Source organism: Aythya ferina, assembly GCF_964211825.1.
Source record: "Aythya ferina genome assembly, chromosome: 1".
In the NCBI taxonomy this organism is placed as follows: domain Eukaryota; kingdom Metazoa; phylum Chordata; class Aves; order Anseriformes; family Anatidae; genus Aythya; species Aythya ferina.
Window position 1 is genome coordinate 62192699 of NC_140296.1, and position 20862 is coordinate 62213560.

General features: G+C 41.0%; 1 protein-coding gene across 1 annotated transcript in view; it reads left to right on the forward strand.

Annotated features, from left to right (window-relative positions):
• IRS2 (insulin receptor substrate 2) overlaps window positions 1–10142 on the forward strand; it is a 30580-nt gene extending 20438 nt beyond the window's left edge. Inside the window, exon 2 of the mRNA XM_084497589.1 lies at window positions 7720–10142. Coding sequence (XP_084353715.1) covers window positions 7720–7724 — 5 coding nt within the window. The 3' untranslated portion in view covers window positions 7725–10142. The remainder of the gene's footprint in view (window positions 1–7719) is intronic.
• The last annotated feature ends 10720 nt before the right edge of the window (window positions 10143–20862 follow it).

The following is a 20862-nucleotide window of genomic DNA, read 5'->3' on the forward strand; positions in this document are numbered from 1 at the left end:
TGAAGGAAGGATTCTACGCTGGTTTCATGGGAAAAACAAACAAACTAAAAAAGCTCTTTAAACTCATAGACAAATGACCAAAAAAAAAAAAAAAAGGAAAAAAATACTTTTGCATAGACCTACTGGGAGAAGCATGGTTGAACACACAATAAGTTATAGGAGCTCTCTGTGTGTCAAATATTGAGAATCCATTAGGAAATCATGTAAAAAGAGAATACTACTTCTGCTCCACTTTTTTTTTTTTTTTTTTTTTCTAAAAAGCAGACAGTAAATGGGCAAAATAAAGTAGTGAGCTCAGCACTGGACATCTGTGGATACTTTTTTCTCTTCTCATAGGGAATTTCTTTTCCCATCCTCTCCCCCAGTCTGTGTACACTGTATAATTTATTTTCGATCAAAGCATTAGAATTTTTTTCATGTAACATGCAGCATAGGTTTTCTTCTCCTAAAAATCCTGAAGAAAGTGTTTGTCAGCCATGTAGAACTTTTCATCCCAGTTTTGCAGGACTGTATAGAAATTTTGGGGCACTGTTTTTGAGCCTTTCTGTTGTGTGCAGGAAACACCCATATGGGTGAATTGCAGTTCTACTTGTTTCATGTCTCAATATATGAAGTAAAGACACCATGGGATGGATGGTATATGGGACTCTTTAGTACATGGGAACTAAAACTCCAGGTTTATTGGAGCCATTAAATTAACATGTGGCAGGTTGTGAACAAACAAAAGGATATCATTCTTCTCACACCCTGTAGTTGACATGTGAAACTCCAGACTACAGGTACTGAAAGTTTCCATGAAGGGAGGCTAGGTGCAGGAGTTGTGTTGTATTGCCCATTTCAATTCATGGTTTTGGGGAGGTTGTTTCTATTTGCAAAGCAGGCAGTTGATTGTGAAAGCTGAAGAGAGCTTTGTCTTTTAAAACATGGCACTCTCAGGAAGATAAATGTCTTCCTCTAGGGTGGAGGAGTGTTCCAGTCTCCATACAGACTTCGTAAATCTGAAACCTCTTCATTCTAGGTGCCTAAGCCCTTTTGTCAATGATGAAGGAAGGGATCAATCTTTCAAAGAGTGCCTGGAAGAAGTATTTCTCTTCCCCTAGCCACAATGCTTAAGTGGCTAGAGCACTCACCCAGTACTGACCTGCATCCAGTACCTTTCTAGCTGAAAAAAAAGTCAATTATTTTCCCCAATGCCCTAGTCCCTAGCACATCTTAGCCATATATTCTTCGGTAGAGTGCTCTCATTCTTTCTTACTGAAGCTGTTTTCATGGAATAATTAGATATCTGTTCTAGTGGAAAGAGAGAGTGAACATGACTTCCCACAACTTACATGAGTCCTTATTCCTGTTCCCATGAATATTTAAATATTTAATATGAATAATTCTTCAATTTAATCACTGGAAAAGATTGCTTTTTCTCCCAAGCGAGAGAGGAGAGGCATGCTTTTCATCTCTTTGAGTGCACTCTACCATTGTACGTTTAGTCACATGTACGGAGGTAACCCAGTGGCTTAGAAGAAGCCATCAGTTTTTGGTACTGGCCATTGGTGTCCAAAATGTCAGTTAGGTTCTTGCTTATGGATCTAATCTGAAGTCCAATTATGCTTTCTTTTTCATTGTAACCTTCCTGAACTAAGTCTACCAATACTGATGGCATTTCAGTCATGGTTGTGTGAGAATATCAAGCTCTAGTTACAGGAGGTCTTCTTTCTTGTCATTGTTGCCCTTGCTAATGGCTATTGCTAAGTGTTAGAGGAGGGACACATATACCTTTGAATTGCAAGCAGAGCAAACTTTCAGCAGCTGTAAAGATGTGTAAGGTGATTTGGTCTGTGCTCCTGAGAGGAATACAAAGTTGTACACCTCACAGACTTGGAGATTTTTCATTACTGTTATTCATCTGAACCTTGTGTGAAATAGGGCAGATGAGTTGTTGCTTAGAAGTGCCTGTTTCTTTCCTTTGACTATCCAGAGTTTAGTCATCCTACCTCCTTATAGGGTGAGTGGGTCAGAGATGTAGAGGTACACGCTGGGGATGCTAGAAGTGTGCTGAGATGACTGTTACCTAATGTACGCTCAAAGGGGTAGACATGCAAATATACGTGGTTTTGTTGCGTCTCTGAAGATGGGGATGGCATGTAGTTCGCTGTATTAGTCACCAATCCCTTCCTCCCTCGCCCTTCATCACTTGTAAAGTGAGCACGTTGTTTTGCAAAGACTGTCTCTAATAAGAAACTTCCCGTCTCACTATATATGCAAAGAGGTGTTACTAGAATTTGCTCATTGCCATCAATCTTTCCCTGGGAAGAGCTGCTCTCTCTCATTGACATGACCAAAGGAGCTGTAAAAATTCAAGCCAACAGGCTAATTGAGGCTACATTTCCAGCGTTTTGTTTTTGCATCCACGATGCTAAAGGAATGATTTGATGGTTTGTAAGGTGGGAGGCAATTACAGTTGCATGGTAATGGCCATCAACCAAGAAGATGACTCCTTTTTCCATGATGGCTAAATCCTCTACTTGTGAACTGCAGAGTGGCTCTTTGGCTGCCCGCCATAGACTAATCTTTTCAGTAGCACATTTCCTATATAGTTGCCACATCTGCTTCTTTGTATGTGTTGCTGTCCCTCTTACAAACTCCCAGTGGAAGGCCAAAAGGACTAGACATCTTTTTTTCTTTTTTTTGCCTGCTAAGAGAAAGAAGCTTGATTTTTGCTTAATTTCATTTAACATTTTTAAACAGCCAACTTGCTATACAGCAAGAGAAGGGTAATTGGACAAATTTCAGATAGTACTATGTTGAGTTTTTTGTCTATTTTTTTTTTCCCTAATCATGGGATTAAATCACATCTATACAAACTTGTTTAATAGTGTACAGTGGCTGTAGCTCTGAAATTAAGAGGTATGATTGCTAATGTATTAAATTAATCCTGGAAAAATGAGCGTGTCTAGTTTCTTCATTTTAAATTTGAAGTGCCTATTTTTATTATAATTTATATGGGAAATGTGTTTCTGGACCAGCACTTTAGCTATAAATTCATTATAATGGCATTTGTAAGTTTAATCCTTTATTTTCCACATAATTGCATTTTAATGTTTTAGTTATTCATATTACAAAATCTATAAAAACCTTGACAAAATGATATGAAACACAAATTACATCAAATTCTGAAATCAACTAAGCGTAGCACCCATTGTCATCTGCACTTCAACTCTGGACTCATCTGCTAGTGAAAGATTGCAGGTAAAATATTTGCTATCCATGTAAATAGATGGCATCAAATACAGATGCCTTTGATTTTATTAGTACCTTTGGATAAAAGTTGACACTCAAAATAAATTAATTGTGGGGATTTGTCCGTAGATCAGATGAACATGTCAGCCTTTTGTGCGTATGCTAGGGGAAACAAACAGTATTCGCAACTGCTGACATGTAGCATCTTTTTCCAGGCAACCTAGTGTTCCGTTTCCCACCTTAGAAGATAATATTTCTCCATGTTTATCATAATGCAATTCAAAGTGTAATGATTTTTAACTATTTGACTGAAGAGAGAGGAGTACTACAAAGCTCATGTTAATAGAGATGACTGTGGCCACAGCATCCTTGCTTTACTACCTGAAAGAAATTCAGTAGTTTTCGTTATCAGTCATGAATAATCAGTACTGACCCAATACTCGCTCTTATAAATGCACAAAACAACAAAAGCATATCCAAATAACATCATGTACTGTTCCTTAGCGGACTTTTTTACCAAAAGGGGGTAGTTACTTGGGGCACCATGTCTCCAAATATGATCAACCATGACTTGTTTTAAAAAAAAGTACTTATAATGTGCCTTTTAATTTCATGGTTTAACTTGTTTTTCACATCAAATCTGGAGACATTTCACTTTGAATTGCTATTATTCTTGGACTTCGTAAATTGATAGAGCGTACTACTTCATGTTTTCCTGTGAAGTGCTGTTAAGGCAAATGTTTAAGCTCCAATGGAAATGTTTCCTTGTGACGATGGCCAAGCTCTGCTTTATTTGGTAGGAGCATTCTCACTGAATTCCCTGGAATTACTGGTGGAGACCCACAGCTAAACACAAGAGCTGTGTTATCTTTAGCAGGGTTACCTCTGTGCTTTTTATTAAGTATATTGCTCCTTAAGTTGCTTAATGAGAGTCACAGCTAGGTCAGGATTTGGCTCCTGCCATTTATTTTGCAGGTGGGATCCAGGTCCTTGGGCTGTGCTTGGCCCGAAGCCTGCAAACGTCCCCGTTGTTAACCTTGGGATTCAGTTATATCAATAGGATTGCTCTTCCAGGAAAAGTTAGTTAGCAGGATCAGAGCCTTAATTGATTTGGCAGGCAATGTGGGGAGGGGAGACAAAGGGACAAAGCCAGGGAGCCATTTGCCTGGAGTCAGGGCACAAGCCCGCAGCAGCGCTGGGGGCTCTCAGCCCCGTGCTTTATCCGCTCTGATGGTTGCCCTGCCACTTGAATAAATTGACTGATGATGAATAACCAGCACCGTGTTGTGCCACGAGCCACACGAGTAGCGGTTTCTGTCTTTTATGCTTGTTAGCAAAAGAGAATTATTTTTAGGGATTAAGAAAAATTTTGCTAATCGGTTACTAACTTTGAAAATTAATAAGAAGATGAGATCTTTAATCGATTAACCACTGTATTCTCTTCACAGTGTATTTAGCAAACCATTGAGCATTTGGTCACTTCCGAGCAATTTTTGTGTGTGTTTATTATCTGATTTATTCCCCAGGAAGCACTGGTGTAATCAGCTGACATGAGGTAGTTGTGGAAACCCAGCAGCTAGCGTGGAGGTTTTTCGTGACAAAACTCAAAACCAAGAGGGAACTTCAGCACTGAAACAGTGCTGCTCTTTGTATTGTGATTTGTGTGTACCCAGGGGGAATAAGATTATCAAATAATATATTCATGTCATTTGGGAGTTCTGCTTAGTCCTAGCGTAAAGGTGATGCGCACTGGTTTGGCTTGCGTGATAGATGACTTTAAGAGCAATGTTGACCTGGGACTTGAAATAAGTAGAATATATTAATGGCTGAAGTAAAATAAATCAATAATAGCAATAATGATAGTGATATTGATGTAAATATCCATGTAAAGCCCCGTGAACCAAGTTTGGGAGTGCTCTAACACAAACCACCCCACCTGCTCCAATTCAATTCTGTCTGGAAAGCACCTGTTGTACTGCAAGAGCAATTAAGAGCAATCACAGATTTACTCAGTAGCTAACGATCAATCCTTCCTGGTGGCCACCCTAAGCAGACATACTTCTCAAAACATTTTTGCCAGCTGTATTTGCATGTACAAAAGTCTCCTTCTCTGATTTCCCTATCTGAATAAATTATTTTTAAATTTATCTATTTAAAAAATAAAATAAAAATATTGGGCTTTAGCTATCGCTCTGATGCAATGGTAACCTAAACTTAGCTGTTCTGTTGGTTTCCACTTGGAGAAGGAAAGCCATTGCACAGAATCAGTGCATATCTTTAAATGTAGGCATACATGTAAGTGCTTAAAGGTTTGACCAGATAATCTTAGAGGTTTTTTCTAACCTAAATGATTCTGTGATGTGCATGCATCCTGCTTCCCCGAATAAAAGTCGGAACAAAGAGGATTGCTAGGCAACTCTTCCTCAAACAAGGGATCTCTGCTCCCTCCTGAGAGCCACCCATGCTGCCCTTGTTCTCCTTCATAGTCTCGCTGGAATAGATGAGGACTGCCAGGCCAGTTACTTTCTTTTGGTTCCCAACTCCAGATTCAAAGTTCACAAAACCCTCTAGGATATGGTTTCATTTTATGGGATCTTCAGTATCCGTAGCAGCTGTATTTACAGCTCACAACCAACAAAAATGACAAACTTTGCTGTTCTTCCAGGCTTTCCATGTCCTCTTTCCACATCAGCTTCCCTCCTACTCCCTCAGCTCCTATTTCATCCTATGTATCTGAGTACTACTTCTAATTCTGTCCCACTGGCAATTTTGGGGCTTCCTTAATTGTATCATAAGTCAATTCAGGTTATTAGTTTGGGGATGGGTAAAAAAAAAAAAAAAAAAAGCTCTTCTTCTGAAGTTTGAATGGCTAGAATTGACTTAGTGTCAGATCAGAAAAGTGGTACCAAATAAATGGCAGTGGTTGTGGGCAATGAGATAGTTTCTTTTTGGTCTTGGCAAGCTATTAATTCATCTCAGGCTGTGTCAGTAAACTAAATCCTAAGTAACATCCTAAGTAACTGATCATACAGCAGCTCCGATTGACTTCGACAGTACTTATTCCTTAAGTAAACCTTAGCTCTGAGCAATTCAATAGCAATTTAGTAATTCTCACATATGTGCCAAGATATGTCAACCTGTGTTTTTTGTATAGACTTGAAGAAAAGCCTTTGTATTGGCTTATTAGAAGCTTGTGTGGAGTGAAACTTGCACAGATAAGCACTTTGACATCCAGGGGTCATATATAATTCATAGTGGTCCCAAAGCAAATACTGTCTCTATACATACAGTCGAAATTGAAGTACTACAGCTTTTCTAGGTAACAATGTTAGTTCCCAGAGTGAAAATCCCAGAAGCTTCAGCTTCTGAAAAAAACTTTTGACATATGTCTTCAAGCTAGAGTTTTCGTCTAACTTGTAAACTTGGGTACAGCAACATACAACAACGAAATTGTTTTAAACAACAAGATAGACTAGATAACATTAATGGTACTTAGAGGAATGTAGTGTTGCAGCCTGGGATTGTATCGGGCTATACCACTTAGCACCTTTCAAAATGAGGTGTCAGTGTTTTTTCATATAAAATTTACAGTCTTGGTGTTTTGATCACTATTGTTTTTACATTGCTGCTTTATAAAAATCTTAGCAAACTGGAAAACTATCAATAAACAACAAATTGAGGAAATTTGATTTTTAATGACCATGTTAACGAATGACCTTAATGTTGTGAGTCAATCAATATGAAATCTATTTATGGCGGTGGCATATCTTATCCATTCATTCTCAGCAGTAAAAAAAGAGGGGAGTCAGCTGGGTTCTTTAAAATAGGATGGGTCACTTCATAATCAATTTCTATGTTACTGCGTAATTCACTTTCAATATTTAAAGCAGCCCTGTAGGCAGTAATCTGAAGAAGGTTCCATCCATTTGCCAACAAATTCATTTTCTTTTACTTACAGAATAATAGTAAATCAAACAACTAGATTAGGACAAGGGCCTTTCTTACTTTTTTGGAAGACTCTTTCCCTAAAGTTAAAACAGTCTCAAGAAACTCTTGTTTTTAATGTCTGGAACTGGACAGCTTTTGATAACAACCAGACAATTAAAAAAAAAAAAAACAACACATGAATTTGTACCTACTTTCTGCAACACCTTTTTCTTACAATTGAAACAAAACAGTGAGGGTCACAACTTGAACTGGGGGGATTTCATGGCGTGTTTTCTAGCCAGTACTGCCTCCTGTGTTTTGCTAGTTTGAGGAGCTGCAGCAGGGAAGTCTGGAACATGGCATGGGATTGGAAAGAGCTCCTTTTGTTGCCTCCATAATGCCTTACGATGTATGTAAATAGAAAAGCAGTTATTACGTACCCTTATTTTCCATGAAACCCCCTTCTGAATGATCTCTATATAGTATTTTGTGTTGTATTAATCATCAATATGATTTTTGTTGCAGCTGTTATTGACTCTCTTTCGTTTTTCTTTTCAGAGTGAAGGAGTTAGTTTTATCACCATGACCTCAAACAACAGAGTACAACATTCAAAGAAGCTGCTCAGCATACATGGTTTTTTGTTTCGTTTTGTTTTGTTGTTGTTGTTTGTTTTTTAACTGAAGCTGCTTAAGGTTTACTTTTTGTTGTTGTCATTGTTGGTCTGGACGCTTACTTAACTTTCGAACTGTTGTGGACTAAACCGTACAGCGGATCAGCGAGGAAGGGAAAGCAACCTGCCCAACTCACGTCCTGTCAATGGCATCTACACTATCGTTTTGCTGCTGTTTTGGCAGGAGTTGGAGATGTTCTTTAGGCAGTAGGAACTTTTCTGCCAGCCTCTTTAACTAATGGCCAATGCCTTCATTTCCTTTTTCTGCAAAGACAAACTGTGTTTATCCTTTGGCATATTAGGGGATTCTGTGGCACCTGCTGAAGCAGTCAGATCTGGTATTTACTGGCATAATTTCAAGCCTATCACAGTACTACCTACCTCAGTTCAAAGTAAAGCCGGATTTGCGGTGTTTGGTGTACGACAGGACCTCCTTTATCTCTATGCTGAGTCTCTCTCAAGAGCGGTCGCCAGCCTTACTGAACTTGTAACGCATACAGCTGCTGCCTGCTTCTCCACCGCCAGCTGCAGAGCTTGCTTCTCAGACGGAGCCTGGTGAGGGCACTGGAAAGTCTAAGACGGGATGAAACTCTGTGGATCGGACTTGGACGGAGGATTTAGAGTAGTTGAAAAATAAAAATGTGTAACTGAAGTGACATTGAGTTAAAAACATCAAACTGTATTGGGGGTATCTCTCTTTACCTTTGACAACTTGTTTAATCCTCTCTATGTAGGTGTTGATGTAGGTACTTCAGATTGCAAAAGCCTTTTCTCCTATCTACAAGCTCACTTTTGTCAGTTTAACCCTGTTCTTAGCTGCGTTTCTTGTAACCAAAAATCTACGTAGGCATGCTAGGAATGCAGGGCTGATAGTGGGTATCGGACAGGTTTGAGCGCTAATATTAACACAGTATTATTTTGCCATCTAGGAAGTCCTAATATTTGCCTTCTACCAGAAAAGCATCACTGCAGCTTACAGGCATTATTACAGGGAAAGAAGAAACATTACAGTCGCTTATCCAGAGTTATTTTCAAGACTACTTGTGCATCACGTTTCAAGCAGTCTGAAAATACAAGTGACTTGGCGGCTGTGGTCACACATGTCATACACAGCTGATGCTCCAGACTAGCAGAATGTCATGCCACCTTGTTTCTCCTTTGATAAATTTGTTGAAGAGTTCATATACGTTTTAATGGTACCTCCCCAGTGCCTGCTCTGATAGACATGTAAGTATTACTAAGTTATTTGAGTTATGTGAGACTTATTTTTCTGAAAATCATTGTGCTAGGTGGGACCTGTACATCACTATTAACAATGCATTATCATTTTGGATTTTTTTTTTTTCTGAGGAAGACGAGAGTCGATGTCTTACAAATGAATGACAGTGTGATCTTCCTGCTTACATGCTGAATTTTTAGAACTGAGGATTGTATTACAAGACAAAGATGAATGTAAACTAATTCCTTCCCTACCCCTTGAAACACGTTTATTTTTCAGTATAATTTTGGGGGTCTTAAATCACAGCAATGCATAGGTTAATACAATATTAGATCTAAAATCAATTTAAATATCTAATCTATCTGAGTTGTGTTTTTTTTCCAATAATAATAATACTATAAATGGTTCGAAAACATGCTAAAATGCTGCTTGTTCAATTCTGGAACTGAAAAAGCAAATACCGTTGTTGACATTTTCTGTCTGAACCTCCCTATAGCACTGAGCGTGGTACCTGCTGAATACAAAATTTTGAACTTCTATTTTGAAGGAGCCCTCTGTACTGATTAGGAACTCATGCCACTAAAATAAATGGCTAAAACGCATACAGCAACTTCAAAACAAAAACTTGACAATATAGTCAATTCTTCTCTATCCTGTATATTTCGCAAAGGCATATGCAATACTTACATTCTTAATTTAGTTTACAGAATGGAACCAAAATGTATAAATGTTATGTTTGCTAAAACTTCACAATGTATATTGGGTCTTTGTACATTTTGCCTGACTTACCTTAAATTTAAAATATTTTTTGCTATATAACCTTAACAGTTATTAAGCAGTGTTTTCTTTTTGGGTACGTATTGTTTCTGGATATCAAGATGTTAAATATATTTCTTGCTATTGTGATATGACAAGAGACTTAACTTATCTTGCTGTGTCTTCCAATGTACACGCTGTATATAAGGATAAATGTGATGCTGCTGGAGACCAGAATAAATGGAACTAGAGTAGTGTATTGTATTTAGTCTGTATTGATCATGGATGCTCTCCTTAATAGCCATATGCAATAAAATACATTATTTATGAAAGAAGTAAAGTATTTGTGTGCCTTTTTTTGCTAGGAGTGTTGTTTTTTTGTTGTTGTTGTTGGTGGTGGTGGTTTTTTTGGGGGGGGGCAGGGAGGCTGTTTATATAATATTTTTTCTCTTTTAAAGTGAAAAACACCTTCTCTGAGTAAATCTTACTGCTCTGCACATGCTTACTTACTTTTAACACATACAAAACTTGAAAATTCATGAAACCATTTTAATTTGTTTTTCTTAGTAATAAAGGAATCTGTGTTATAAAGGCAAAGTTTATATTTCTAATTCCAGTTTAGAAAGCTCTCATCCCAACAGATGACTAAGCGAGTCTCTCTGGCAGTTTATTTAGAGGGAACACGCTTGCCCTATACTTACCATATAGTCACACCGGTACAAGGTGAATAGGAGGAGCCCAATGCGCTGTGCAGGTATCTTCATCTGCTAGCTTGTGTTCTTTGGGGCACAGTCAGGGATGCCATGGGGTCACTGTAGCCAAATTTGCTCTTGGTCAGTAGGAGGGTTCCTTAACTTGCAATTCTTTTTCATTGTTCCTTGCATTCACGTAAATGCCCGGTGATGTGATGGTCATTGACTCATGACAAGGATTGTAGTGACAGTGGATGATGGTAGACTGATAAAAAGCCTGATCTCTCTTTCACAGCTGAGATCTCCTTCATTTAAACTGAGGAGTGTCTGAATGACACACCTTGTTGATCACACAGAGAAGACATCGTCTCGCAATGCACCATGTTTAAAGTGAGTTGAAATGAAATTCACTCAATGTTATATATAACATAATACATATGTAACATATATGGCAACATCTACCACTAAATGGGCTAGTGTTTTCATGGTTACCTTGCATTTGGGGCATAATTGGAGGACCATATTAATACAACCTTGTTTCAAAAGGACAAAAACCCTGGCTCGCTGTGGCAAGCTCAGGTTCTTTCTCTGTAAGTGGCTCGAATGGAAAGAGCAATGCTGTCTGTTGCTGCGGTAAAATCATCCTGTGGCTGCTGGAGTGTCCATATAAGTCACAGAATGCAGACATAAATCACTGATAATGTGTGTGCTGCCCAAGAGAGAACATTTAGTCCCTTGTTATCTGTCACGACTGCCTCAGCTGTAGGCTTAGCTAGAGAAGACAGAATGGGGGAACCTTGTGGATCTTACAGTACCTACACCCTTCAAGAGAAATAGCAATTGCTTAAGTCTACAACATAGCTCTGGAGAAACACAACTGCCCACAAGTGTCATCTTCTCTGCTGGACAGTACTATGAAAGGCATCACCATGCAACAGCCTTTAAATAACAAACTCTCATCAAGCAAGCTGCCTTCTTCAACATGTGTCCCTACTGTTCCACTTCTCCTGTTCATAGGAAAGAAGGAAAGGTTCAGGTATCAGCTGTATGAATTCTGTACTCATTTGTGATTATTGTGAGTGAGGAAATGCAGTTCAGCCTCTTGCTCTTTGAAGAGCCATTACTGAATAGCACAAAGTGAATAGACTTGGCCAAAGATGCAAACCTTCCTGCTCTCTTGGAGGAAAACAATCTACCAAACCTTTCAGTGTATTAGCACTTCTTCACTCATTCCCAGACAGCTTTCCATCTTGAGGAACCTCAGTTAGCTCTCGCACAGACATCAAGATACACTGAGAGCCACCTTTGCTCCTGACTTTTTCTGGGTGACAGGAGTCTCTGAAAGGGTATGCAAACAGAAGTTATGTTTAATGAATGGGTGACTGGCTTTCTAGGAGCCCTAAATATTTAACTTGATGATAGGCATTTCTTATTTAAGGGTACAATTTGTGACGTTTAGTTGGAACTGACTCCTGAAAACAGGCTTCTTTGAAGTATCCCAACAGCCTACCAAAATAACAGGGTTGGAAAGTATCACCATCCACTTCTGAAAATACAGATCCCTGTTGTTTTGTTGTTGTTGTTATTATGTGTTTATATATCAGACTAAACATATGTTTTATACTGTTTAAAACAGGGATGGGATAACTGGCCTGTGGGATGAATATGACACATAACATTGCTACATATGAGCCTCATATTTTTTTTCAAATCATTAGGCAACACTGTGTCACATGTTGAATGTGTGGCTTTCAAAAGTTTTTGAAATGTTTACTTGATCCTTGGTATTTCTTCACAGGTTATCTTCACATCTTCTTATCCCCCCTGCTGAAAGTGAGTAACACACATAATCACAAAATGCATCAGTAAGTGCTAAAGTGAATGTAGAAGGTATGTCTAGAAGATGATGAGCCCTACTGCCAAAATACTAGCTCTTACACAAGGTAGAAGAAATAAACATCAGGCTGTGTTTACATATTGTAAGTGGAGGAGGCAGAGGATGGAATTAGACACACCTTGAAACATCCATTAATGTGAATAACATTGGATCTAGATAAAGGAACAGGATTCTCCTACTTGTAATCATGCTCACTGCAGATGGACTGGTAAAACTCCCACATTTGACAGGAATTAACATTAAAATACTATACTGTGTCAACCTTTGAAATTTATGCTGCTGCTTCTAAAAGTAGTTTTCCTTCTCATTAAGAAGGGATCTTGTCTGAAAATGTGGGTGTATCCAACAGTACAGTTATTATTTCCCCATTCATTCATTAGCCTAAGTAAAACTTTATTATGGAGGTGAGTGTCCAGAACTACCACTTTAGACAACTCCAACATTAGAAATTTTTCCTTAAGCGATAAGGCCCAGATTTTACACTGACTTTCTTAAAATGAATGAATTACAGTGTACCCTTATTCAAGATACTAGATCAAATGATGAAACCTGTGTATAAAGGGATGAATTTGCTACATCTGAAACCATCATATTTTTGTGTGAAATGTCTGACCTAAACCAGCAGAGTTACTATTAGTCTATTAGTCGTGTCCCAGTACTCCTAGTTCCTTTAAAAAATTTCCTCTCACCCAGGCATAATGCCATTTTGTACAAAACTTTACGCTAAATGGCTGTGGAAAGGTCTCCCAGGTGTTCCCTGTGAGGGCTTCACAGGTACAGTCTAAATAGGTAGTGCTACAACACATGATGATACTAGTTGGCAGAACAGTTACTACTGGAAAGAAGTAAAATAAAACCTGTAACATCAGTCTTTTACTGGCAATTGACCTGATTTAGAGACAGGTGTTGAAGAGAAAGGAACTGGTGAGGCTGGTTACTCTCCATACAAACTCAGATCATTTGCTCAAGAGTGCTCTTATCCAGCAGCAGATGAAACTCATCATGTAACATCATAATTTTATCCAAAACAAAACAGAAACAGAAACAACAACAACAAAAAACAGAGCAACGCTGTGATTGACTTCTCTCACAGTTGCAGGCAATATCTTTTTGTATCGGGAGATGCCAATATTTCCAGGAAGATGTACCTTCCTGCCTGTTACAGAAGACTGACAATTCCCATTTGCCAAGAGTACTGGGTTTACATGGCAAAGTTTTGGTAGCAGGGGGCTGCAGGGGTAGCCTCTGAAAAGAATCCAGAAGCTGCCCCCCGTCAGATATGAGCCAGTTTCAGCTGTCTCCAAAGGGATCGGTTGCTGGCTAGAGCTGAGTGAATAAGTTATGTTTATTGTGTCTCTGTGAGACCAGATTTAAGGAAGGGGGAAAAAAATTGATGCACAACAGCAGCTGGGGGAGAGGAGTGAGAAGCAGCCCTGCAGCCCCCAAGGTGAGTGCAGCAGGAGGGCAGCAGGTGCTCCAGGCAGGCAGCAGCAGTTCCCCTGTGGCCTGTGGAGAGGCCCCGGGTGGAGCAGGCTGTCCCCCTGCAGCCCATGGGTCCCACATGGAGCAGATCTCCACACTGCAGCCTGTGGAGGAGCCCCTGGTGGAGCAGGTGGATGTGGCCTGGAGGAGGCTGCGGCCCATGGAGAGCCCCCGCAGGAGCAGGCCCCGGGCCGGAGCTGCAGCCCGTGGAGAGGAGCCCATGCAGGAGCAGGGGGTCTGGGGGGAGCTGCCGCCCACCCGTGGGGGCCCCGTGCTGGAGCAGTTTGCTCCTGGGGGATGGATGGACCCCGTGGTATGGAGCCATGTGGGAGCAGTGCTTGAAGAGCTGCTGCCTATGGGCAGCCCCCGCAGGCTCAGTTTGGGAAGGACGGCATCCCGTGGGAGGGACCCCATGTGGAGCAGGGGCAGAGAGGGACCGTGAAGGAGTGGCAGAGACTGAGACAAAGTGTTAGGGACTGACCACAGCCCCCATTCCCCGTTCCCCCGTGCCACTCGGTGGAAGGAGGTAGGAGAGGATGGTGGGAGGAAAGTGTTTTAATAAATAAATAAATTAATTAATTAATTTTGTTTTGTTTCTCACTGCTCTAGCTTGTTAGTAATAGGTAATAAATTTTATTAATCTCCCTATGCTGAGTCTGTTTTGCCCGTGGCGATAATTGTTGAGTGATCTTCCTGTCCTTATCTCAACCTTTGAGCCCTTTTCATTGTATTTTCTCCCCCTTTTCCTTTGAGGAGGGGGGTGAGAGAGTGGCTGTGGTGGAGCCCAGCTGCCCAGCTGAGTAAAACTGCCACACCAAGGATGCTCTGGGGCAGAGCAGGGCTCCCCACGCTCCTCAGGCATAAGGGTTGGAGCTGGTCAGCATGACAAAGCAGCCTGTTCTCATTAAACCTTTCCGACAAGTGTTGTCATCCTGTAAAAGGACTGGAAAGTGTGAGATGGTATATTACGTCGTTACTTCAGCTGCATGATAAACCTACATGAACCTGTCATGGTTCAAATGAATGTGGATATACTTAAACAAACTATGGAGATAAAGGGAGGAAGGAATAAGTGATACAGCAACTGTACCACCATATTTACCATTTTACTTAATCTTACCCATGATAGCTGTGAGGTGTTTACCCCTTCCCTGTGGAGCAGTGATTACCTCAGATTACCTTGCACTTGCCATGGGATCAGAGTTTAAACACTAAGGCTGGGAAATAAATTTGCACTGAGCTCACCCGTAGTAGGATCACACGGGTCGCCTACAACATACCCAATACCCACCCATTGTCCTTTTAGTGCTGCCAATTTTCAGGCTAAATATTACAAGCTGTTGCACAAAGATAAACCCCGGGGCCATGGTCTGGGTGACCGCAGATTAGGAGTATGCCACCATTGCTTTCATGGTGATTTACTGTATGTGAAACTCTGACTCAGAGGTGAGAGGTTATTTATGTGTTTTTGATATATTTTTTTTAAAACCTGATGTCCTGTGAAGGCTTTTCTATGTTTGTCTTGCCCTTGAGCAGCACCTCAAGTAGTGTAATTGTAGTCAGTTATTTATCATGTCTATCAAGTTGTTCTATATAAGTATCTTGATTCTTAAGTGGTATACAAGAACTTTTCTTTTCTTTTTTTTTTTTTTTTGCTAGAATGCCAAACCCTACAATGACTGTCCATTTTCTCAAGGCTAAACTGCTTTTAAATGACTTTTTTTTTTGTTCCTGCTCAATGTGTCAATGCAAGCAGAGAGGAATTTCCAGGGCCAGTCTGTATCGTTAGCCAATGAATCAATAAAGCAATCCAATATTAATTTCAGATGCAGATAACTGAATGTTTCTCTAAGGATTTCAGAAGAGTAAAGGTTAAGATTTCATCTTATTTATCTGTAGAACAAATATTGAAGTGTTTCTACTTTGAGAGGAGTCTTTTCTTAGCAATAGACATGACAAAAGAGGAGTGTTTTTCTTCTCTGCCTTCAATGCAGTGTGATTAATACACCAGTGCTGGATTCTATATTATTTTTATCAAATAATGGCCCTACTATTTCAAAGGAAATACTTTTATAATATAAACATTTAATTACTTTATTGATTTTGTATTTCTGTGAAGGTAAGAAACCCCATGATTTCCCTGTTCTAAAGTAAGAAAGACAATGAGATTTCTAATTGACCAGCTGTAGTCCAATGCCTTCAAAACCAGAAAAACTGCAGTGCAAAGAAATTCAGGACACCATAATTTTCAGTTTGCAAACCTGCAGTCTTCTTGGTTACCAAGCACATTCCTTATGTGATGTACCTGGAGGGTCCATCTCTGGGTTATATCTGTGATCTTTGCTCTTCATTTACAGAAATACAGTTCAGGAGAAACATCCAGGAGGCATAGTTAGAAGAACCTCAGTTGTGTTTGGACTTGCCTTTAGACTGTCCAGTCACTGAACTGCCCATTCTACTGCAAATCAGAAGCTCCAGCAATTCTGTTGTTTCACACTGCAATATTCCTCAACTTTATGGATAAAGTAACTATGTACCATCTCAGTGAATGGGGTGTGTTGTTGCTCTGTGGGTATCCTCCCATGCTATTCAGCTAAACTCTCCAGTTCTTATCTTCTGCAGAAGCAGCACTGGATTTTTATCAGTGCATACTGTGCTAGGGGCCTAATTATATGTGATGTACACAAGAAATCTCAAGTTGTGTATGCAGTCAAATATAATTTGACAGATGTCAGTGTACAGATTACCATGGATTTGGGGAGGTTGTTTGCTTTTATTTTGCTGATGAGTAGGTGACTATTTCATTTGTCCTTTAGCACAGAAACTTGACAAGGAGAAAACCCACTGTCCTGTGAATGCAAACAGAAATTTCAGACAGGTCTCTAACTTTTGCCAGGCACTAGAGACTTCATCTTCCTCCCTCAGAACTGGGACTGCTAGTTGTGCACCTACCTCTATTAGTGCATGCATTCAAATCACCACATTAATCCCTGTGACTGAGACTTAGTGAGGGAGAGCGCTCTGCAAAGCTCTTTTTGAACCACTGTCTTAATGCATTAATCTGCAAGGTGGCTTTGGACTGACTTGAGCAAGAGAAAAGGCAGACTTTCCATGTTCCCTTTCCCATTTGAGGATCTTCAGGAGCCTTTCAAGGGGAGAAATAAAACCTTCCAGATAAGAACAGAGCAGCGTGCATCACTATTCAAGAAACCCCATAGCCTTTACATTGGCGGGTACAGGAGCAGTGTGCAAACAGATGCTGGCCTCCACAGCCACTGGGGCCTGGAGAGCTAATGGGATGCATCACCTGCCGGGCTCAGCTCAAGCTGCTCCCTCTCAACTGAGTGGCAGCAAGTGGGGAATGTCATGAAGCATCAGACTCAGCCTTGTCTGATTCTTTCTGCCCTCCCCATCGAAAGGGCAAGAATGGCATCATTAAGGTATTTTGGTGTATCCCTCTGAGGATGCTGCTGGAGGAAGTGGCCTCCTGCAGCCCCCATGGTCAGGAATGAGGGCCCACGTGTGCCCCTGCAGCTGCCAGGCGAGTTGATCACTTCTGCTTGAGTGCATGGCACAGTGATTGCTCAGATTGCATCTGCCTCATGTGCAGCGCTAAAGAGGCTTCATCAGCTGCTTTGATGCGCTTTCTGGGATCCCTTGCTTGATGTCGATGTATTCCTCCCTGGCAAGGAGCCAGCATTTTGTTTACCTCTTAGAAGAAGATTCATTAATGTGTTTTTCCTGTTCTAGTTTGTTTGTGTCATTTACCCTGAGTAGGCAATTTTACTTTCCTCCTTCTTTTTTCTTTCTTTTTTTTTTTTTCTTTTTCTTCCCTTCCCTTCCCTTCCCTTCCCTTCCCTTCCCTTCCCTTCCCTTCCCTTCCCTTCCCTTCCCTTCCCTTCCCTTCCCTTCCCTTCCCTTCCCTTCCCTTCCCTTCCCTTCCCTTCCCTTCCCTTCCCTTCCCTTCCCTTCCCTTCCCTTCCCTTCCCTTCCCTTCCCTTCCCTTCCCTTCCCTTCCGGGAGTGGGGGAGGTTTGCTTTCATCATTGATATATTGGTGAGTAAAGTAGCTGTTTGCAAAATGAACCACCACATACTGTTTTGGTTTAATAATCTTTCTTTCTTTCTTTCTTTCTTTCTCTCTCTCTCTCTCTCTCTCTTTTCTCTCACTCCTTCTCTCCTTTCTCTCTTTCTTTTTCTTCTGTTTCCAAAGTAAGTTTTACTAGCAGCTATTTTTATGCAGCCCTACCAGTCAGTAGAATAGCTTAGTTTTAACTAAGCATGCAGTCAAGCCCAGTCATTGCTCCTTCAAGCTTTCTCTCCAGCCTTGTTTAAAAGGGTATATTTACATGATAAATCCACCACTGTCAGCACTGATGACCCTGCACCAGCAGTACATGCAGTGTGACCATTAACAAATGAAGTCTGGTATTTCTAAACTGTTAGGGTAAGAAAATTTAAAAGAAACAATTACTGAAGATCTCGATCTGCATTAATATTACACTGCTGCCAAAAGTGATGGTGCTATTTTAGCAAAGAAATAAGATTCAGATTTTTGACGGTGTAGATAAGGCCTGACAGGCTGATCAAATAAAGTGGTGAGAAAGTAATAATTTCACAACTTTCACTGCACTATCCTACAGAAGGTGTAACTTTTGTATTTTTAAATGATGAGATGACAATGAAGCTAGCTGAGTTCCTTCACTTTGTGTTACATGCACCAAGCGATTTTTCAAGCTCTCTGTGGCCAGTTTATGTATTGTAGAGGGGCTGTGAAATGAGATGCTAAAGCGTGATTCTGCTTTCAACAGTGCATGGAGCTGCTTCTAGGGAGGGCAGTGATGGCTGGGGAAGCAGGGGCAGCGAGCAGCAACCTACCACTGCCCGAGCCAGTCAGGTGGAGAGGAATCAGCAAGGCCAGATGCCCAGATATTGCAGGGCCTTACAATGTCTCTCACGTGGTTATTTAAGAATAAGAATCCATACAAAGCAAAAAGAGTAGAACACACTTTTCAGTTCTTCAGCCACAGGCTGAATTTTGTCCTACAAACTGTAATTTTGGAAGAAAATAATTTCAATCATTTAATCAGAGAAGTTCAAGATCAGGTTGAGAGAAGGAACTAATTAATAAATTTTGCAGGAAAGATACTTCCAGTTCAGTGCCTCTCTGTCAGGGAATGGTGGTGATCAATTTCGTCTTCCCATAAAGCTAGAGCACTGGGACTTGAAAGATTTATATTAAAAAAAAATCTCACTTCGGGACAGAAAAAACGTGATTGATCAGTTCCCTCAAAGAAAGGAAACCCTTGCCTAATTAACACCTGTATTTGCTCTCTTTTAAGGTAAATCAGCAGGCAATGCTGTGCAATGACCTTTCCATAGATATTGTTTCCTCTTTTGCTAAATCAGGGAGCCAGGGTCAGCAGTGCAGCCACATTTTCCACTGGCCCCGTTACCAAGCCGAGGCTGATTTAAAAAGCAAAATTCTACGTTCCCTGATCTGAAAAGAGATGTGTTCCAAAAAAAGTACAAAATCTCTTTGTCTTCCTGACTACCTATGTTTCAAGTTTAAAACCCGTTTCCTTGGTAACTGGGCTTGCTAGGCTGGTCGGCTCACATGATACGTGCAGAGGTCACCACATATTGTCCAAAGGTTATCGAGCCGTGTAGCTGAAACGTAACGTATGAGATTTTGGTCCTCGTTTCAAAGGGAATAAGACAAATGACAAACTTTCTCTGCTGCTCACCTTGTCCTACATAAAATATCCTGTGAAGTCTGCTGATGGGGGGTGGTGACAGTCACTCTTCCTCTTGGCTCTTCTCTCCACCACCGGATACCTCAGGAGCACTGTCAGCCATGACGCCATTTTACTGTCCTTCTTCTGTCTCCGAAGGGGGCTGTTACGAAAGATATTAAAACTTGGCTGTTCAGGGCCTATCTCTGTGCTGTCGTCACGGGGCTGAGTGGCGGGCGGCGATTTGGATTTTCCTGACTGTCAGCTTGAGTCCCCACACCCAGACAACGCGCATTCACAGCGTCCTTGGTTGCCTGCCACCAGGCCCATCTGTTGGGCTGATTCTCTGCCCGTGTAAAAGTCAGTCAGACAGGGCTGTGGGTGCCAAGAAATTGTGAACTGAGAAGGGGAGCCTGCACAACGCTGCCGGCAGAGCGTCTCCGGCGAGGGCCTCCTCCTCTGTGGCTGCCGTCGCTGCCAGCTGCCTCCCTGCTGCAGGTTACAGCCGCTGGCATTCGCACGCCGTGGAAAGTAAGCAGAGAAGAGGAGGGGAGAGATTTCGGGGTAGCCTTGGCAACTTGCTAAGCAAGCTGTGCTGCTGCAGGTACTCGGCTTGCAGCATAACTAAGAGATGTGGAGCTTGTGGTTTATTTACATGTTACTCAGTAGGAAGAAAACACACAGCCAGTGTGCTAGGGTGAACCTGGGGGATCCCATTACACTTGAGAAGAGAGCCACTGACCAAACTGGCATAATTTCAAGAGGTCAATGAAGGTACTTCTTCTCCTCTTCCATGTAGGAGATCTGCAAAAGATTGTTAGCTCTGCCTGTGGAGTGCTCCTGAATGCAGGGTGGAGATTCAAAGACAAGATCCCTTAAGATAGATCATCTCTCTCTCAGCCACAATCAGGTTGTGCAGTGAAGAAGATTAACTCATCTGTGTGTAACCATTATAATCCAAATCTGGAGAGTGTCAGGCACATAGACCCTTGCAATCCCATCCGTAAATGTGTCTTTCACTTTAAGTCTGTCTGGCCAAGACTGTTATATATGTGAGGCCAACCTGTGTATCTGTTTTCTTTGCTTGGACAGCTCTTCATTTCTGCTGAGTAGGCAATACTGCTGCTATTCTTGACATCAGAGGAACAGTTTTCCATCATCACCACTATACTTGAATATAAGGAGAGAAATACCTTCAGAGTTGGTCAGCAGGAATTTGCCATATCACTGGCTATGGATCAACAGTATAT